The 22,249-nt window shown below is 40.2% G+C and overlaps 1 protein-coding gene across 1 annotated transcript in view; it reads left to right on the plus strand.

The window, feature by feature from the left end:
* The window catches only part of LOC133124026 (thrombospondin type-1 domain-containing protein 7B-like), a 288,207-nt gene extending 278,446 nt beyond the window's left edge, over nt 1-9,761 (plus strand). The window contains exons 26-28 of the mRNA XM_061234839.1: nt 1,699-1,891; nt 4,486-4,573; nt 7,043-9,761. Coding sequence (XP_061090823.1) covers nt 1,699-1,891; nt 4,486-4,573; nt 7,043-7,124 — 363 coding nt within the window. The 3' untranslated portion in view covers nt 7,125-9,761. The remainder of the gene's footprint in view (nt 1-1,698; nt 1,892-4,485; nt 4,574-7,042) is intronic.
* The last annotated feature ends 12,488 nt before the right edge of the window (nt 9,762-22,249 follow it).

Consider the following 22,249-nt stretch of genomic DNA (forward strand, 5'->3'; position numbering starts at 1 on the left):
AGGCAGTTGGTACTGCTATAGCAGTGGAATAAATCATATTTTGAAAGAGTAATACAAATGAATGTTTATTGCTGGTGCAGATGTTCCCCAACTACAGTGAAACTTTTGATTTTAAATTTTAAAGATTGATTAATTTCTATATTTTTTAATGCACTTATTTCTGTTTTGCTTGTGCTTGGTCTCCTTAATATCTGCTTGCTACTTTGAAATGATTATTATTCTGAATAGTATTACTGTTATTGTTACTGTTATTATCATTGTGCTATTTGTGAAACTAAACAATGAAGATTAATGAATGAAGCAGTGGTTCCTGGCAGGAAAAGTGGAATGAGCATGTTAAAAAAAAGAAAATTGGTGAACAATTGCTGCCACTTAGGGCTGGTTCAGTGCTACTGCAAGTGAAATGGACATGTTTTTTTTGTATTGTATTAGTCAAATAATATTCTCTATATTGCTAAATTAACTTGGCATCTTACAGGTCATGTACTCTTAACACCACTTGACTCATTAAATGTAAACATTTTCTGTTTGGAAATCAATCAAACACAAATTTGTGTTTGTCTTTGAAAAGTGGTTTGAATCAGCACAAATCTGTAACTAGTGGTTGTAGAACCATTGAAATGCATCCACTTTCAACTTTGCATATTCATTTAGTTGCGGGGGCTTGGAAGAATCATCTCTGAAACAAAATTTTTTTTATACAGTATTAGAAAATGAAACTCACAATAATTGTTTAGTTATACAGTAATACAGTGATGATAAGTGAGATTTATGAATGCTTGGTGGGCCATGATAAAAGTCCCTGTGTTCCTAAAGCCCAATTTATACCTCCTTGGCTCACGGCTCACAGGCATGAGCCGTGGCTCACAGACATCATTTGGAACGTCTCAAATGACGTCTGTGAGCCAAAAAGTCTTGGCTCATACCGCCTGAAATTCCTAGCGGCTCACACCGCGTCATTCATGTCTTATAGCTTTGATTGGTTGACTGGCCTGGACGAGCGTTCTGTGTTGCTAGGAGACGAGAAGTTCCGTGTTTTGATCGGAGCCGAGTCAACCGAGTCAATAATATGAATGGTTTTGAAGAGAGACTGGCGGAGGAGGTGAGGAAGTACCGTAATCTATATGACTCCAGCAGTCAGGATTATAAAGATGTGGTAGGAAATGTGAATTCATGGGTCGAAATTTCCGAAACACTTGGTGTTGCCCGCACCCCCGAAGGCAATCCAAACGTCAAACGAGTGAAGGATACCTGGAGAAGCCTTCGCAACATGTAGGCTAAAATCTAAATAACGTTAACGTTCGTTAACACTATAATAAAGTGTATTATATTAATATTAATTAATTCGTTATTATTATTAGTTAATTATAATCATTAATATTATTATATTATATTATTATTACTATAATAATTTAACGTTAGCTACAGGATGCGTCAGTGAGCCGGTGTATTGAGTATAAATGCCCGGAGCTCATGGCTGTGAGCCATGAGCCAACGGCTCATGCCTGTGAGCCGTGAGCCAAGGAGGTATAAATTGGGCTTAAGAAGCTCTCCTGTTGCCCCGACGATGAACTATTTCAATAAAAAATTCAACTATGCATAAATGAATAATACATCTGTATGAAGGAAATGGTCATTGAGGCAGAGTATGGAGAGGCAGGGTTTCTAATGAATAGTCTTTACTGATGTCTCTGTCAGAGTGGAGTGTGTGGGTGTGAACGGGGTTACACAGAGGTTATGACCACACATGGGTTCTTGGATTACTGCACCAAGACCCCTGGGTCCGACAACAAGAAAGCCGATGTCAAAACCAACTCCGGAAGACTCAAGCCTGGGAACTCACAGATCCCGGATTTCTTCACCGAGTGGTCCCTCCGCCCTGTTGGACCAGGTATTCAAATAACTGTAAAAAAGGAACAGTTTTTTTAAAGCAGCAGCCACAAGGATGTGTTTTGGTTATACAGCTTTCATCAGCTAACAGCCTCAGTCTGAGAACAAAGGAAATACATCACCATGACATCACACAGGTCACAGGTAATTAGCATAAATTAACCAATTAGTGCACTGGATTCTCCATAGGACATTTATGTTACCCTTTTATGGACACAAATTAATATATGTCAAGTACAGATTACATAGAACAAGTAGCTACCACTAAAATAACCTAAATATGTTCCTCCACAGATGAAAAATAAAAATATAATAACAAAATTGTATATATACAGTACATTAATTATTTTTCATTATTATTCAATAATATTTTGTTATTTTATTTTCTGTGTTTTCTTGTGTGTAAAAGGAGGTAATGTGATGGAATGACTAATGCCCAATATATAAATGTTGGTGGTGCCTCCAACTTGTGTTTAAAAATAGCACATCATGTGCATGACTGTGTTTCCAGAGTGCCTTATTAAATCGTCTATGTTCCTCCAGAGCAATTTCATTTCCCCATATCATGAAAAAGACTTGGTAATAAAAAATGAAAGGGTCTGCATTTATTTAATATTTCTGTCCTAATCCTACTCTTATTGTCAAAGACAGCAGTCAGTGTTTACTTCATCTCCAGATCCAGGTTACCAACACATGCTATTAACTGACGGCTTTACTAATGTGTAAACAGTCTAACAGCGAATCATAGAAGAGGGCATAAAACAATCCATTAGCCCAGGGAGAGACCATGCTGGTGGTGTAAATCCGTTGCTGCATTACAGTATCAATGACATGATTTAGGTGTGCTCCTATTGCAGCGACTTCCCAATATTCATCTCTCTCAGACACGACTGGCCAAAATCAACTCATTTACAGCTCCTGTTACAACCTGTGCACAGCTCCACAATTGACTGTTATGTGGATACATTTAAATAGTAGTAATAATAGTAATAATACTAATAATAATAATAATAACAATAATAACAATAATAATAATATTAATAATAATAATAATAATAATAATAATAATAAAATAATAATAATAATAATAATAATAATAATAATAATAATAATAGATAATCATCATTTTCTTTATATATGCATTTACAGAGGCCCAATTAATATCTATTTTTTTATTCCAATTCTGAGGCAAATTTAAAATGTAAGACATGCCATGTCTTCCCTCAAATTACCTTTCTCTCAACCTGGGCAACACCACTCTGTGATATTTCTCTATCACCAGTGTTGGCAACCACTCTATGAGACTCTATTGTTAATTAGGGATTTACCAGGGAGGACGTAAACATGAAGATGTCAGAACTGATGGATTAGATGACAAATGAGAGGTCCAGGGCACAGGTGAACAGATGGAAGGACAGCTGGAGTTGAAATATATCAGCACTTGTTGGGGAGAAAGGCTTGGGCAAAGGAGAAAGCCCATTGAGATAATATTGATGTAGCAGGGAAGTCTCCCAGGAAGTCTCCCAGGAAGTCCAACTGTCCTGAGGCCTATAGTACTGATATCACTAAATACATTCTGAGCTATGTCATTGCGGACAGTTTAAACATACAAACAGTCATTTCAGTAGGCTATGCTTTATTACGGTCCAATATTAAGGTACCGCACATGATAAGAACAGCAAATAAATTGTTAAATAGGCTACAAAATCAACTCAATCTCCCTGGAATCATTTGTAGGCTAATTTACCCCAACTATTTTATAATGCAGCCAACTATATTATAAGGCAGCAAACTACTTAGTATTAGTACAACAAGCTATATAACAGAATTATTCAATAAAATAATGATGCTAATGTTTGCTGAATGGGGGGGCCAAACCTTTTGGTCGCCAGTTTCTCTATATCACCTTGTTCTTGTTGATATTTACTTAAGCTGTGATATTTATTAGACTACAGCTAATCTACTATGAAAGTCTCCTAGTTAAACCACTACTAGAGAGAAGTAATTCAACTACTACGAGAATATCTACAGATAGCTAGCCAATTGACACATAGCTATGATTTCTGCACCCTGCACTTAACTTTTATGCGGCTTCATCAGACGTGGGGCCGAGGTGATCAAGACCCAGGGGCCAACTTAGAAAATCCGTTATGACATGCACAGAAAGGGTTCCCTGTCATACTACCAGCCCCACTGACAGATAATTGCCAGCATCAAGTGCCATGCGCTACAGTACACAGTCCAGATGAAAACAGAAGATGTGAAGCAACATGACACAGTTTACTGTGCACTATTAGCCTGCAGTTCATTTGAACAAATGTTAGTATTCTATCCTCAACCTGCCCTTCTCTTCCACCAAGAATGCACAGCATACTTACAGTGACCTCTTTCTTTTCTATTCTGATATTTTAATGTATGGTAATTACTTTTCCCTGGCTGTTGGAATAAAAGAACAATAAGGAATGTTATGTAAGAAATAGACATGTTCCCAAGTGTTGAGAGACATTCCTTTGGTGTTGTACATAAAAGAGCCCAAGCAGTGAAAGCAAAAAGGAAAAAAGTGCATTGTGTAATCCCTACTCTCTGGCTCCACAGATGGCAGAATTAAGCTGTGGGTCTACGGGGTGACTGCTGGTGGATTTCTCCTCATTGGGTTCATTATCGCTCTGTTGTTTGTGTTGTGGTAAGTGTTTTAGCCCTCAACACTTCTCTTAACATTATGGCAAATGATAACACTAAATAACTGGATGTAAATTTCTGCTACCTTTTTATTTTAAAGGTATATACTGTATGTACTATACATATACTGTATATAGTTTGTACAGTGTAGGTATTTGGAAAGTGGTACAGTCTATGTTCTTTTGGTTCTCATTGGATTTGAAATAAAACAATGTGGTTATGACTCACTGTCATCTTTTTAAGCTATTTACATCCATATTGGGTGATCTGTATAGGAATTACATCCCTTTTTATCCCTTTTATTGTTTTTTACTGTCTGTGGACCGTAGTCACTGACACATCCACATCAGCCTTATTGGCCTATGTCTCTGACAGTTTTTTTTATTTCTCAGCCTAATAATGGCTTCCTTGGCTGTGATTGGCACAACCCTGGTCCTCATGTTGATGAATGCCAATAACACTCCAAAGGCAATCAAAAGCTTAAAAGGAAAATGTTTGGCATTTATATAGCACCTTTATCTAAAGCGCTGTACAATTCATGCTTCTCATTCACCCATTCATACACACACTCACACACCGACGGCGATGGGCTGCCGTGCAAGGCATGGACCAGCTCGTCAGGAGCATTTGGGGGTTAGGTTTCTTGCTCAGGGACACTTCGACACAGCCCGGGTGGGGGATCGAACCGGCAACCCTCCGACTGCCAGACGACTGCTCTTACTGCCTGAGCCATGTCGCCCCCCTAGAATCAAGACTAGATATTGAAAGCTTTCTTATACGTGCACCAAGGAAGTGATTGACTACAACTGATTACTCAGAAACAGCTGAGAACCCAACTGTCCAATTACTTTTGGTTCCCTAAAATGGGGGGACTATGTATAAAAAGGGATGTAATTTCCAATGGATAACCTAATGACAGTCGACACTTTAACCTCATATTCATTATTTAAAATCTAATCTGCTGGAGTACAGAGCCAAAAGAACAGAAATTGTACCACTGTCCAAATACTTACGGACTGCACAGTACATGTACATTCAATGACCACTTTATTAGGTATTAATTTAGTTTTTTTTAAAATTATACTTATTGGTATTCTGCTTCTGTAGCCCATGTTGTGTGCTCAGAGATGCTCTTCAACATGTTAGTTTTAACGCATGGTTATTTAAGTTACTGTTGCCTTCCTGTCAGCTTGAACCAGCCTGACCATTAACAATGAATTTTCGCCCACAGAGCTGCATTCACTTTTTTATTTTTCACTCACTCTCTGTAAACTCTAGAGATTGTTGTGTATGAATATCACATTAGATCACATTTCCTCCCCATGTTTGGTCTGAACAGTAACTCCTCTTGGCCATGTCTACATGTCTTTATGCACTGAGTTCCTGTTAAATGCTTTGGCTGATTAGACATTTCTATTAATGACCTGGGGCCATATTACATATTAACATCATATCCTATTCTATCGTACCTGTATAGTAGCCAAAGGTTTAGTCTATTTTCTTATCCCAACTCTAGATAGGAAAAGTGTATTACAGAAGCATCCTAACTTGCCAAATCCAACTTAAAGTGTCCTAACTTCAGGACAACCCTGTTAGTGTCCCAATTTAATTGTTAGCCATTGGAACTAATGTTAGCTCGAGCAGTCAGTAACACTAGCTAGCTAAATAAAATAATTGCTACTTTTAAAATCATACCGGTGCCTAAATGGTGATTGAATCTAATATTACCTTCTTTGGAATAAAGAGCAAATGACCACATTAACATCTTTTTATTGCAAAGAAATTTTACAATTCAATTGTTTTATTTAACTGTTGGAATTCTATGTTATTCTTATAAATTAGTCACCGTTTCGCTTTTGTCATTTTGACCGATTTAACGTTGTTAGCTTGCTTGCAAATAGTGCATGCTGTCACTGCAACTGACTGAGTCAATAGAGGGAGTGTAACGTTAGCATGTCGTACTGAAATTTGCGATGTGGTTGGGACAGGTAGGTAACGTTACCGGACATATGGGAACATGCGTAGGTTTGATGGGCAACAGGGACATGTCACCCCCAATATTTTTAAATTAATTGCTAGTATGCTTGTGAGACCTGTGACTACATGACACCAGGTGGTCCAGCTGTGTGTCTCCCTCACAGTTTAAATGAAACTAAATGGCTATGGCTATAGTGGTACCAGGTTTCGGTACCTAACCCAGTTTAATTGTTTACCTAACCAATCAGCTGTGCAAGATGAATATTGTGTATTTAAGATTTCCTAACCTTGAGATAAGATAAGATTCCTACAGTTATTTGCTTCTGTAATACCAATTTGTCAAAAATCCTATTAGACTCTCTTAGACTCATCCTATTTTAACTTTGGACTTAATATAGGAGGTTTCTGTCATATGGCCCCTTGTGTACAGGTATACTCAATAATGTCCTGAGGTAGTTTTATTTATGTTATTAATGTTATGATTTTATTTTTACAGCAGAAAACAGAAACAAAGTAAGGGCTCCCCTCCGACACAGAAACCTCTGACCCTGGCCTATGATGGTGATGTGGATATGTAATGAAAGCATCAAACTGAGTCACCTCCAGGCACAAGGAAAAAATGAAGAAGAAATATCTTCCTAAATGTATGCAACATATTTTTTCAAAAACAACAGGCGTTCTAAGGAAGACTACAAAATGCTCACGTGAAAGGCATCTTCAGATTTGTACTATATTCCATTTTGTGGCGCACAAAAGAAGACTGCCCTTTGCAACTCACATGAACAGAACATGGAGAGTATTTTGGGTCACAGTTTGCAGACATTCAAAGAAGAGTACGGAGCTTGTCAAGTAGTGTCCCATGTAGGATGGGCAGCATTTGCCTTGGGTGACTTTTTCAAATTAAAAATGTATTTTGGCATCCGAGTTTGTTGGTGTCTGTGTACTGGCTGTTCACCTGTGGGGAAAGTGACTTTTTCAGTAATGATGGAAAAACAAACATGCCATTATGCACTATATTAGTGCTTTGTTTGTTTGTTTTTTATTTTCTTTCAGATGAAAACAGTTTTTCTAGTGTTTACATGGTAATGCAAGACTATTTTGCTGTGAAATTGTGTTTTTAATGATAATGTTCTAGGATGTGTCTGTATTATGGTCCTCTGGATAAGCCAAAACCAGGTTTAGCAGTGTTGTGTTAGGACTTATTAGAGATATGCCACTACAGTTTTGCAGACAGGATCATTAACATGTTTAACCCTCTTACACACTGAATGCACTTGCAACTCAGAGACTTTCTTGGATGCTGAGATCCTTTCATTAAATGTCTCCATAGTATGTTGCCATAGAGATACTGTCCATTAAGATATACAGTGCAGTTTGTATGCTAATCATCTGTTAAAAAAAAATAAAAAATAAAACCTAAACGAAAGGTAAGACCTAACCCAGAATAAAAATGTAATAAAAATCCAACTGTAACATTATGAACTGCTAGTATATATTTTATAATTAAAATATCAAAGACAGTATTGATTTTAAATGATAACCATAAATAGCTTAAGCGCTTAGGCTAAGCAGTTCAAAAGAATGGACAGGATTTATGAAGACATTTCAAGACATTGGATAAATAAAGCTGTCATTCACAATCGTCAGTAGTCACTCTGTTAGAGGAGCTATTCATGGTCTTTTTTCTCCCTGGAATAATAATAGTGATCGCATGCATATTATTTTGGTGGCCATGATTGATGCCATTAACATTAAAAACTCTTCCACAGAAGTGCCCTGTGGTTCCCATTTTATAACACCCCACCTGTATACAGACTGGATGCAATAGACATGAATCTGAATAGTGGGTATGATATGGTGGGTATGGATCTATACAGTGGGCCATCTACAATGGATACAGTGCACATGAATCTACACACTGCATACAAGAGATATGAGTACCTACTGTCTTTGTTTTTTTCTGTTATGATCTTCCCCCTAAAAGCTGTGGGTAATGCAGTCCACAGTGGTGCTGCTGATTGACAGTCCAAGTCCACAGTGGTGTTGCTGGTGGTATAGTACATAGTACTGTTTCTAGTAGTATAGTCCACATTGTTGTTGTAGAGAATACACAGCATATTAACAAGTCCATTTTTATATGAAACATGTTTTGGCAACAATTCCAGATATTATTGTCATTCTAAAGTAAAAATATTTTCACTGATTGGATATCGGAATTGATCATGTTAATTACAGTCTTGCAGAAGCCTATGGGGTTTCTCACAAATAATGCTTTTAAACACCTGAGAGGATAATTAAGAGGATCAATACAAACTTTGAGAAACGTTTATGTACGTTTCCATGTCATAATACAGAATGCTGATCCCAGACAAGGACTTTTGGAGCCGTTTTCTACAAATGTTTGTTAATGGCGCCTAAAATTTGATGGCGTCACAGATATGGGTAGTTTGCATCACCCTTCTTTATGAACAAACTGTTTGTTTCAGTCAGTATGTGTACGCTTGCAGAAGATGGGGAGCTAGTGGGCTAGAAGTTCACTAAAGCTGAAATCAGCTGTATGTTGCATGGGAGCCTGCACAGGGGTGATCCATCCAAACCAATATGCCGTTTCTGATGCAAAGGCCACATGGGAATTGCGAATGACATAGTGCAGTTATCAGAGTTTTAAATTATATCCTGGGCAGAGCTAGAAGGCACAAAGGTGGGTTTGTGTTACATGACCCCAACATTTTGTGTCCAACTCAAAATGTAGGACTGTCACTGTTCTGAGATGATACATCCATGTCTGAAGCCCTCCTTGGAACTGAGGTCCAAAAATTTAAATACAGAATTCTTTTTTTTTTCTTTTTTTTTAAAGATTATTTGTTTTCTTGACTGCACTTATTGGTTAACTGATATTGAATTGAGGGAAGTTAATGACCTGTCATGAATTTGCACATCCTAATCTGAGAACTGCGAAAAAGTATTGTGGTAACAATACACTAAATCATTGCTTTGGGTGTAGAGGCTGTGTTATGATACACATTTGTGGATCAATCCAATCACTTTGAATGTATTTTTTTTATTATGTGCAACATTATGATTTCCTGGTAAAACATAACAGTATATTTAATACTGGATTTTATGTATGTATGTATTGTATGCATGCAACATTGGTTTTACTGCAGTTGACCTTTCTCCAAATGTGGCCTTGCGATTAAATCATTTTATTTCTACTGGCTGCATTTTTAAGTGTGTTCCTGTGACATATATAGCAGTGTCATGATCCTAATCCATGATTTTACATTCAGTTCCGTCAAACAGTCCAAAACACATTTTGAGCGTTCTCCTAACACCACACCTGGAATCATTGGTATAGTCTTTTCATTGCCATGTCATGTTACAGTCATGTGTATTTGAATGAGTTACAAAAAAAGCTAATAAATTGTGATACTCTGTGAACTAACCCTGGTGGATGCCATATTTACTTAGAACATTACAATTGGTCCCTCAGTTAGCAGGGTGAGTACGTCATTCATTATATTGTCAGATTCTGCCACAATGGGTCCAAATTTCCAAAAACAGATCTGCATGATACAGTCAAGTCACAGGGCGTAGGCGTACTGGGTGTTGCTACTGAATGCTGGTATTTTCCTGAGAAACACACTGCTCGAAATGTGCGAAGATGGCAAATGGGCTGGATTAGGTAGTGGGTGTTTTGAAACTGAAGTCATGAATAGCCAATCAAATTACCTGTTAATTCCCTTTCAATTGTGTACATTGCGTACTGTCAATTTCCGTGGTCTATTGCTGCAGTGGAAGATGAGGATATGGATATACACTCAGTTAGCACTCCATTAGGTATTTATTAGGTTTAATTTTTTCTTTTTTGATCTGAAAAGGTCATCCAAACATGACAAGCATCAAATCTGCCCAGATCTAGCTACTGCTGTGTGATGATGAATGGGACTACTTCCTGTGTGCCATGCAGCTCATTTCTGACCTCCATTCTATCTTATTTCAAGTATCTTAAGCTTGTCTACCCCAAATAACATATCTAGAGCATTTTTCTCTGGCCCACAGTCTTTTCTTTTTTTTGGCCAATGTGACATATTCTTAGAGGCACGTTTTGCACAGTGCAATGGCTAGTACTGTTAGCTGTTAACAGTCAACTGTTAGCTGACGAGGAATGCTATAATATAGGTTACAAACATAATAAATTCAGTTTGCAATGAGAATGTTTCTTGACCTATTGGCAAGTTTACTAGGATTGATGTGAATGTTTTCTCAAATGTGACCCTAACCAAAAGTCATACAATGGTCCAGCTTTTGCACCTCAAAACTTGCATTTTGCACCAACAAAATGCACCATTTAAGAACTACAAAAACTAGTATATTTAAATTTCTAATATTGTGCAGTCTTAGCCCCCTCTTTCTGACCATAAATTAAACACAGCTGAAATTGTGTACAGAAGAAACATTTACATATGGTATGGGTTTGAACAATATATATTATGAACACATTCACTTGTTGTTCACTCGTTGTGACTAAAGGCCAGCGCTGATCTATATCTCTTTGTGATATTAACTTTTTGTTGTTGTTGTTTTTTTTTGGACTACAGTAATATTTCACTCAGGAACAGAGGTGAAATTGTGTCATTGAGTCATGCTATTGCAAGCAGATTTTACTCAGTCTAATGTGATATGAAGACATTCTAAATGTGAATACACGAGGCCAAGTATACATATGTGCTTTTCAAAAAATAGTAGAAATGTGTCACATGAGCTTTATTGGTATGCATTTGATGCTTAACCCAAGTAAAAGCTCCCAGTTGTTTCATTCTGCAGTCCTATTTTTGTTTTGTCTGGCCTCAGATGCTGGAATGGGCTCACTCCTCCCCTCTCACCTGTTGCCTTGAGGTCAGTCGCACATTGGCCCTCCTGTGCCTTGGTTTCTGGTGGCCATCCGCCAAGCAAGATGCAGCAGAATTCGTCACTGCATGCCCTGAGTGTGCTCAGGAAAAGGCCAACAACCAGCAACCTCAGGGACTCCTCCAGCCACTATCTGTCCCACATCGGCCCTGGTCTGATGTCGCTCTGGACTTTGTCACCGGCTTTCCAGGGTATGTCTGTGGTTCTGATGATTGTGCATAGGTTCTCCAAGTTTGTTCACTTTATGGAATTACCCAAACTGCCCTCCTTGAAAGAAACAGCAGTGCTTCTCTTTCTTACACCTGCACGACCTGGCCCTCAGTTCACCAGTCACCTTCCGTGGTCCTCAGTTCACCAGTCGCCTTCCGTGGTCCTCAGATCACCAGTCGCCTTCCGTGGTCCTCAGTTCACCAGTCGCCTTCCGTGGTCCTCAGTTCACCAGTTGCTTCTGGAAAGCCTTTTGTGCGCTCATCAGAGTTGTCATCTGGCTTCCATCCTCAGACCAATGGGCAGACTGAAAATACGTGCATAATTCCCTCCCAGTTTCCTCGACAGGACTTTCACCTTTTATCTGCTGCCTGGGCTACAGCCACCCGTGTTCCCTGAAGAAGAGAGGGATGTATATGTTACGGCTGCCCTTCTGCTAGTAAGGTGCGCCCACAGGGCCTGGAAGAGAGCCTGTCTCAAAGATGAAGAAGTTTTGGACCGCCGTCGTCCCACTCCCCACTACACCTTGGGCCAAAAAGTGTGGCTCTCATCAAGGGACATTCCCCTCCATTCTGTCTGTCACAAGCATACTCCCAGATTCATCGGCCCCTTTACCAATACCTATATCCACCATCCCAGCTGAATCGCCGTGCCAGACCCCCCCCATTCTGTCCACCACCTACTCTAGATGCGAGGGCAGTCAGTTCCTGGTGGAATGGGAGGGTTACGGGCCTCAGAACTGGTCCCAGAATACCACATCCTCCCTTATCAATTACCTTTTTTTGGTTACACCCAGAATTGGACTCTAGGGGTGCCAGGTGTCGGTTATTCATTTCCCCTGTTTCTTGTTTCCTGATTATCATGCACACCTGATTATCATTTCCCCTCGTTATCTGTCAATTTAAGCCTGATTGTAATGTGCTCCTGCCATTCTCTCCAGTAGTTTCTCTGTCTGATCTGCCTGTGTTTCGACCTGTTTTGTGTACCTCTACCACCGCCTTTTGGATTATCCTTCTGTTCGTGCTGGACCCACTTGGCTTGGACTTGGACTGCCTGTTTGGACTGGCTTCTTATCACTATCAAACGTTTGCCTGTGACCGCATTCCCGATTTGGATTTCCTTTGCTGTGTTACCTTCTACATTCCTGTTTGCCAGCAACTGATCGTTGCCTGTTTAACCTGCCTGTTTGCCAATAAAGACTTTTATCGGAAATAGTACGAGTTTGCAACTGGTTCCTTCATTCCAAAGCCTGACAGCATCAGTGGGCAGGTTATTGAGCAACATTACTTTCGCCATAGCAATTTCATTGTGCAAGCTCATGCTATTTTTCTCTGTGTCTGCAAGCACCTGAAGTGGCTTCTTGAGACTGGTCAAGAAAAAATTCAGATGTTTAGTGCTAGTTTGGCCATCAGAGTCACCATGCCAAATAGCTGACAAGACAATATAATTGAACAAGCTGTGAGTTCACTATCTTAGGATTGGTATTTCCACATTGAGAGAAATGATCCTCCCAGAATGAGTCACATCTCATCTCCTTCCCCAGTGAAGCTGTCACCACCCTGCACCCTGCAGTGCACAAATCCACTGTTTCTGACTGCAGAATTGAAGTGGCTGGCTTCACCGCACCAAGCACATGGAGGAGAAATTTGCCACTGTCAAAGAAGTTCTGTCTGTTTAGCTGTGTCTAAAGGCCACTCACCTCTGTACTGAGATCAAAAGGAGCACTGTCATCCTCTGCTACCTCAGACAAAAGAATCCTTACTGTCAACAATTGACTTGGTGACATTATGATGGCTGGTCCAGCGAATCTCTAGTAGCCTGGAGTGTATTGTTCCTGTGTCCAACAAAATGTCTGTGACAATGTATTCAATGAATTGGACCATTCAAATAACTTATTTGCAAGAGGTTCTGATTGCATCGTAAGTGGAGTTGGTGGTTGGTGCACATACGGGAGTTCCTTGTTGCAGCAAAGTCTGCACTCCCCCACTCACCCCAGACTTCACTGAAGCGCCATCATAACACTGAGACACTAAATTGTCAGCATTGTGTCTCAGGTCAGAGAGGTGAGAGAGAATTTGGTTGCACACCAAGTCAATCAAGCCAGTTAAATGTTCTTCTGGGATGGAAATGGACAAATTCAAATTTAATTGTTTCATTTTGAATGACATTTGATGTGTATTTCATTAATGCATTTAGCGTTTTCTTTGAGTTTGAGATCTTTTTTATTTGGTGTAAAAGAAGCCAGCACTAAAGCTTCTCACAGTTTGTCCAAATGGCCGCTTGGGATATTTATGTCAGGAGCGGACACGGCAGAGCTGGAGGATGGTGTGTCTGGATTTTGTGGAGGACGGAAGTTTGCTGCCCTTGACACCGAGGCAGTAATGCTTTGCTCGGTGTTGGTAGATATACTGGACTCAACAGTGGAGGCAGCATCCACTGGGGTTGAGGGTGCCTGTTTTTAATGAGCTACCTGTCCATGCTGAAGAATTTACCTAGCTAGCTAAATAAAACTAATTGTGTTAGCCTTCTGTAAAATTATTTTATGAATCGTTCTTAATCACATGACAATTTCCTAGATGATAACATGTTGGAGCAACCCATACCAACCCATTCATTTTTGCGTTAAACAACCGGGGTTAAACAAGGTCTAGATGACATGCCATCCATTAGAAAAATATTCTGTTGGTGCCCAGTCAATATCAGTTTTCATTTGAAGGTTGGATGGTTGACATGTAACAGAAGAAAACAAAGATCCAAGAGGGGGAACTTCACTGCTGCTGCAACTAGGGTTGCCAACCGTCCCTTGAAATACGGAATCGTCCCGTATTTGGAAACTAAATGACACGTCCCGTATTGAACCGATAAGGGACGCGTTTTGTCCCTTATTTTTGAGAATCAATGAATGATAGAGCGATTTATATGAGAATTTACGGTAATCTTGCTGCGCTGCTGCCCTGCCCCTCTCCCGCTGCTTGACCAATGAGCAGAGCGCATTCTCACATCAGTGGAGACCTATTGGTTGGGTCCTGAGCGTGGTGGTCACGTGTTGGGTCCTGAGCGTGCTGACAACAAAAAAGGCAGATGCTGATACCGGTTTAGACTTGGAGGTCTCGGACTCGGACAGTCCTCCTACCACTAACGTGTGTACTCCGCCGAGAAAAAAGATAAAAAGGCTTCAAAAATACAGGACCAACTGGGAAAAAGATAATGGGTGGCTTGAAAAGGCGGGGGACAACGTTTATAAGGCGAACTGCACCGTCTGCCGCCAATGTTTCTCTATCGCTCATGGTGGATTGACTGATGTGAAGCAACATTCATCGGGTGAACGCCATAAGAGGAGCGCGAAGCAGCGGAAAACTAGGGGAACGCTTGACCAGTTTGTTGCTCGCCAAGCGACTCCAGAGGCAGATATGGTATATAAAATAAGAATGTTGATTTTGTTTTTTAACCCAAATCTGGTTAATAGATAGGCTAGCAGTATTATGGACGCTAATATTACCTTGGAACTGCTTTGCAAACTAACAATCAACTACTTCACACTGGAAGAAGTTAAGCTAACATTACCATGATAACTTACTCTTCAGGGAAAGTGCAAGGAATGTCAGCATTTTATGACCGAAAATAATACAATATTATTTTTTATTTAATTTAATAAACAAATAAATACAATTTATAGATAAATAATATATACAAATAAATACATAATCATAAATATACTATACAGTATACACATATATACAACCTTTTACATACATCTTACAAGTTCAAACAGTTCATATACTGGATAAATAAATAAATATACATAATTTTACTATAATACAGGTAGTTAATATACTATACAAAAACTATACATATATACAGTGAGATTTCTTTTTTTTCTTTACAGGTGACTGCTGCTGAGGTAGCACATATCTACCACACTGTGAAGCACAATTTGAGCTACAACTCAGCTGACTGTGCACTCAAGCTGACTCTCCGAACACTGAATGACTTCAGCATCGCCAAGAAGATGTCCTGTGGGAGGACGAAAGCTGAGGCAGTAGTCACAGATGTCCTGTCTCCAAAGGCAGTAGAGGAGGTCCTCAACAAATTAAAAAGTGGTGAGAATCCACTTCCCTTCTCTCTACAAACCGATGCATCTAATAAGGGCAATCGCAAGATGTTTCCCTTGGCCGTGCAGTTTTTCACTCCAGAGAACGGGATCATCAACAAGGTGATAGATTTTGTTGAAAATCCGGATGAGTCTGCTGAAGGAATAGTCCATACCATCCGAAGCTCTCTTGAAAACATGGGCCTAACCTTGGATCATGTTTCTGCATTCAGTGCAGACAACGCAAATGTCAACTATGGCATCCACAATTCAGTCTTCACAAAATTCCAACAGTGAGATCCTTCGTGGCAACTGTCATGCGCATATTGTCCATAACACTGTGAAACATGCCCTGGATAAGCTCTCAGTTGATGTGGAAAATGTTGTCCTCAAGATCTACAGTTTCTTTTCCATCTCTGCCAAAAGGAGAGAGTCCCTGAAGGAGTTCTGTAAGTTTTGTGATATCGAGTTCCATGAAATCCTGCGCCATGTGGTGACGAGATGGCTGTCACTCAACCCTCCAATCACCCGCCTGCTGCAGAGCTGGGCTCCGCTGAAGTCATACTTTATAAGCATCGGTGTGGAATGTCCACGGCACCTGCAAGCATTGCTGAGGTTGACAGAAGATGCTGGGGTTGAGGAAGAGGCAGGCCTTGTGGAAGTGTACCTCCTCTTCTGTAATAATGTCCTGTCCCTCTTTGAAGAGGTGGTTAAAAAGCTGGAGAAGAACGCAACCACATCAGTCGACCTCTATACCATCATGGACTCTTTTCTGCGAAGATTAACTCAGAGAAGAGATGATGGGTTCTACGGGTTCCTAACAAGACAAAAGCTCAAGCGTCTCTCACCATCTGATGCTGATGTTGCCAGGCAGGAGTTTACAGCCTTCTCAGAGGAAAATTGGCTCTTTCACCTGCAGCCCCTCTCTCTAGGATCTGGGAAGATCTCCTATGACAACATGGAGAAGATTGCTGAACGGCTTCACCTAGTTGGCAGGTAAGGATGAAATGATTACTAGTGTAGTTGTGAAATATATTGATGAATTGAATGCTGGTGTATATAAGTCTGGCCTTAGTCTTCGGCTAGAAAGACTGCAGCAGTCCAAGATTTCTGTTAACAATCTTTAATAAGTTCCCACAGGAGTAACCAGATGTGTATCCAGTGTTAAATAAAATGGGGCCAGCCATATATTAGGTTTTGACCTAGTCTTGTTTTATATTGTTTTTCATCTCTATTGGCAGGCTTCACATCTCTATGGATGAGCTCTATGATGAGTGTGTGACTGCAAACAGCCTTCTGGAGCACCTCACTAAGGAGAAGGAGAAGTGGGAGTCCAAGGGAACAGCAGAGAGGTGGATGGAAGTTCTCCAGGCAGCTGACCTCCCCAACATCCTGGCTGTGGTATCCTTTGTCCTTAGCATCCCATCCTCTACTGGGTTTGTGGAGAGGATTTTCTCTTCAATGAATAACAAATGGACGGATGTGCGGAACAAATGTTCTGTTGCACTAATTAAGAGTGAGCTGATTGTCTCTCTGAATTATGAAATGTCTTGCTCAGAGTTTTACACTGCAGCACTGGAGGACAAACGACTACTTACTGCAGCAAGAGATCAAAAAAAATACAAGTGGAAAAAGTAGGCCTACTCCAAATTCAGAGCTGCTTATTTCTAGTTGGCAAATGAATCCAAATGAGCAGCGACAGTCACAGAGTGGGCAGACTGTCAATAAGCCTAATGATAATGTGGTACAGTATATCTGAAACTTAGTCTGTCTCTATACAGGCTTTTGATGTAGCATTGATCTTCATGTCCACTCTGTTAAGGACACTAAGGGTCTTGTTCTCAGTATTTATTTTCTGTGCACTTTCAGGGGTTAGCAACCTTGTACATTCTACAGTTAAATACATGGTTTGTGTGTCTGTCTTCTTTTGTTCAGAAGATGCCTAAAAGTATTGTTGGTAGGCTACACAAGTGTAGTCATGGCCTTTGAGGCACAATAAGTGTTTTTGTTTACAGTTTTTGCACTGACTTATTCCAAAGAAGAAGTAAACATTTCTGTTCTGCACTGAAAGTTCACAAAAAAGTACAGGCCAAAAATATTTGCACTACTGAAATGTTACATGTTTTCTACGTTTTATATTGTTTTAAAAACTGTTTTAAGTGGAGCAGGAGAGGAGAGAGTTCTGTTTCATTCCAAAGAAAGATTAAGTTCAACATGTTGAACAGCTGTTTTGCACTGACAAAATAAATTCTTGAATGATAATTTGTTTCCCATGTATTCCTATTGCTCAAAAATATGGAACGTGTGCAAATGATAAAGGAGTGAAACTGCAAAAATACAGAATGCAGAATAAAATTAAATATGGCTTGTATAAATATGTATGTTTCAACAGTATACATATTTCACCAGTATATACAACACCATCAAAATGCAAAGATTGCTGCTAACAGCAGGATACATGAGCTGGGCTGCTTATCTACACAGCACACAGAAAAATGTATAAACTTTCCCAACGTATGTAAACTACATCATTGTACAAAATATACTTTTATATCACAAGATGTACTTAAGATATAACAGAATACTGATAATCAATGCTTACGCAGGGCACAAAAACAAAGGATGGCTTTAGCTTTATAGTAAACTGCCATGAGGCAAGCTTGTTGCTGCATTGAACTCGCTACGAACACTACTTCCTGGTTTGCCAGGAAGAAGCAAATACAGCTTCCTGCATCAATAAATGACTTGAACACAAATAATATTATCCAGCAGGGGGTATGCATAACAGGATACTTAGCAAGTTAGCTGTAACTAAATCCTACAAATAGTCTTGATTTATGAATTACTAACATGAAAGCTGTGACACAGTGGAAATAGGCTAACAAAAGGCAAGTGTAATCACAGTCACTAATTAACAGTAAAGCATATTTTCTGCACACTGCATAATTTTTAGCAAAACCATGGCATTTTGCAACTCGGTAATCAAGTAGATGTTTCATTTATGGATACGATATTTCAGTAGTGATCTAGGCATGATGCCAAGTGCAAATTTTCATTGTCGATTATTCGCTTGTCTTCCTAATGACTTTAGCTACTCCAAAAGATTTACGATATAACCAGTTAGCTAGGATATATAAGTAGTCATGGTGCCACAATTAGCTGATTTTGTTGTAAAGTACCACGTAGTTCGCTAGTTTGGTCTTTACACTTGGTAAAACTAGTCCTTGGAATTTTTCAGCTCACTGGTTAGTTGTATCATAATTATATGATAGATCGCATTAAACGTAATCTCACCAGTGACAAAGTGATCTGAACAAACTCATATATACCCTCAACGAGCACTTTATTAGCAACATTTTTACTTTATTACACCTACCTATTCATGCGATTATCTAATCAGCCAATTGTGTGGCAGCAGTGCAATGCATACAATTATGTAGATACGGGTCAAGAGCTTCAGTTAATGTTCACATCAGCCATCAGAATAGGGAAAACATTTGATATGAGTGACTTTGACCGGGAATGATTGTTGGTGCCAGACATGGTGGTTTGAGTATCTCAAAAACTGCTGATCTCCTGGGATTTTCACACACACTAGTCTCTAGAGTTTGCAAAGAATCGTGCAAAAAAATCCAGCGAGCAGCAGTTCTGCAGACAGAAACACCTTGTTAATGAGAGATGTCAGAGGAGAACTGGTCAAAGCTGACAGGAAGGTGACAGCAAGGCAAATAACAACACATTCCAACAGTGGTATGCAGAAGAGCATATCTGAACACACAACGCATCATACCTCATGAAAGACATAATACAGTGCTTCGGTGCACCTACAGAAATTAATAGTGACTGAGGCACACAATTTACCGGAGCAATTGTAAAGAATAAGAGCTTAGCTTTGGGAATTAATTGGTTATGGCACATTCCTCGGTTAGGCTACTGGGGTGGGGCATTAACAGGCCATTGCTGCAAAAGAGCATGTGTGCTCAGTCAACATCCCCTGTATAAATAAAGGTTGAAAACATGCTACAGCCATGTACAATGTCTACTCTACAATATTTGTCACCACTGGGCAGATTGTCTAAGATTCAAACTTAGAGTAGTGCACTGTATACTTTACATTACATTACATTACATTAATGGCATTTGACAGACGCTCTTATCCAGAGCGACATACAACAAAGTGCATACCCATAACCAGGGATAAGTGCACTGAAAGACCCTAGAGGGAAGTACAATTTCAACTGCTACCTGTACAACAAAGATAAGGACCAGGGCCTATTTTAAACAAATAAACAAACAACAAAGCAAAAGTGACCAAACTTACCTAGCCAACTAAAAATACCGATACACAAAAAAGTTAATCACAGAAAGACAACAATTAAGGTTCACAGGGAGGTAGGGAGGGACAGGGAGAGGTGCTGTTTGAAGAGGTGCGTCTTCAGTTTGCGCTTGAAGGTGGGAAGAGATTCTACAGTTCTGACCTCAACGGGGAGTTCATTCCACCACCGTGGAGCCAGAACAGACAGTAGTCGTGAGCGTGAGGTGGGGAAGACCCCTTAACTGCTTGGAAGGCTAGCACCAATGTTTTGAATTTGATGTGAGCCATGACAGGCAGCCAGTGGAGGGAAGTAAGCAGGGGGGGTGACATGTGAGTATTTGGGAAGGTTGAAGACCAGACGAGCTGCTGCATTCTGGATAAGTTGGAGGGGTCTGATGGCGGATGCTGGGAGGCCAGCCAAGAGGGAATTGCAGTAGTCCAGGCGGGACAGAACCATCGCTTGGACCAGGAGCTGGGTCGAGTAGGGGGTGAGAAAGGGCGGATTGTCCGTATGTTGTATAGGAAGAACCTGCATGACCGGGTCACCGCCGAAATGTTCTCGGAGAGGGACAGTCTGCTGTCCATCACCACACCAAGGTTCCTTGCACTGGGTGATGGCGTAAGTGTGGTATCCCCGAGGGAAATGGAGAGATCCAGCTAGGGAGAGGTATTAGCAGGGATGAATATAATTTCAGTCTTACCTGGGTTGAGCTTTAGATGGTGGTTGTCCATCCAGCTCTGGATGTCACTCAGGCAAGCAGAGATACGGGCTGAAACCTGTGTATCAGATGGTGGGAACGAGATGAAGAGTTGGGTATCGTCCGCATAGCAGTGGTAGGATAGCCCATGTGCAGTGATCACAGGGCCAAGGGAACGAGTGTAAAGAGAAAAAAGAAGCGGGCCTAGGACTGAGCCCTGGGGAACTCCTGTGGCAAGGGGCCGAGGTGTCGATACCGTACCAGCCCAGGCAACCTGGAAGGAGCGACCAGAGAGGTAGTACTCAATCCAGTCCAGGGCTGTGCCACGGATGCCCGTTGCTGACAGGGCGGACAGGAGGATGGAGTGATCCACAGTGTCGAAGGCAGCAGAGAAATCTAGAAGAATGAGGACAGAAGAGAGGGAGACTGCTCGTGTGGCATGGAGAGATTCTTTTGAACATACTTATATAAGATACTTATTTTGTACATTTCTAAAGCATGATTCGCAGATGCTTTCTACTGGCAAAAAGTGGTATTTTTTCTTGGTTGAACGTGAAGTGAGGTTTTGTTTTCATAGCTAGCAAGCATGCATGATTTTAAAGTATGTTTAGCGTCATTGTACCCATAATAGTAACCAGCAGAATGATGCTTCCGCAGTGGATCAGCTGCTAAGACCTAAATTATGTAGAAGTATTGTCTATACATTCAATGCTATTGAATTACAATACCAAGACCATGGCATGGTAATATGGGCCTGACTGTGCTGCCCCTGCTGCAGTGATTTGCTGTACATTCTTTCACCTGAAGCACAACTACTGCAGTTTTGCACTCTATTATTATTTAAATCTCTATTAACTCTGGTTAATCTTAACCCTCTGTGGTCTGAAGGCAAAATGAGGAAAACTGGTGACTGTGCCATGCTCTGACATTTGTGTCATTTTAATCAACTTTATATACATTGGGTCTCATTCATGAAACGTGAGCTGAACGAATTTGTGTGTAAAATGCGAGTAGAGGGAAATTTACGGGTTTTTGGCATTCATCAATATTTTAGTAGCTCCGATCTTTTCGTAGCTACTAACAAAATCTACACCTGCTGCTGACCACGCGTAGTGCTTGTGTAAATTCAAGAATGCACATAAATAATGCTTGTCACTATTGGAAATTTACGTTTTTATTCATATTGCGCTCTGTTATGTAAACAATACGCAGATGCCTTTGAAACAGGTGATATGACAATTAAAAATATAATACATTTAGTTAAATTAGTTGGCAATTAGCAGGTTTAAAATCCAGATTAGGTTCATGATTGTGAATTATCTATGAAAATCAACTCAATAGATTACACATTCTTTGTGATGCATTTGCTTACATAAACCGGAAAAACTTTCATTCCGTTAATGTGCAACTGATCTGTGAAGCACATGCTGCTACTCAGGCCGTTGTGGAGCGCACAAACGGGGTCTTGAAGGCAAGATGGAT

Source organism: Conger conger, chromosome 3, assembly GCF_963514075.1.
Source record: "Conger conger chromosome 3, fConCon1.1, whole genome shotgun sequence".
Lineage (NCBI taxonomy): Eukaryota > Metazoa > Chordata > Actinopteri > Anguilliformes > Congridae > Conger > Conger conger.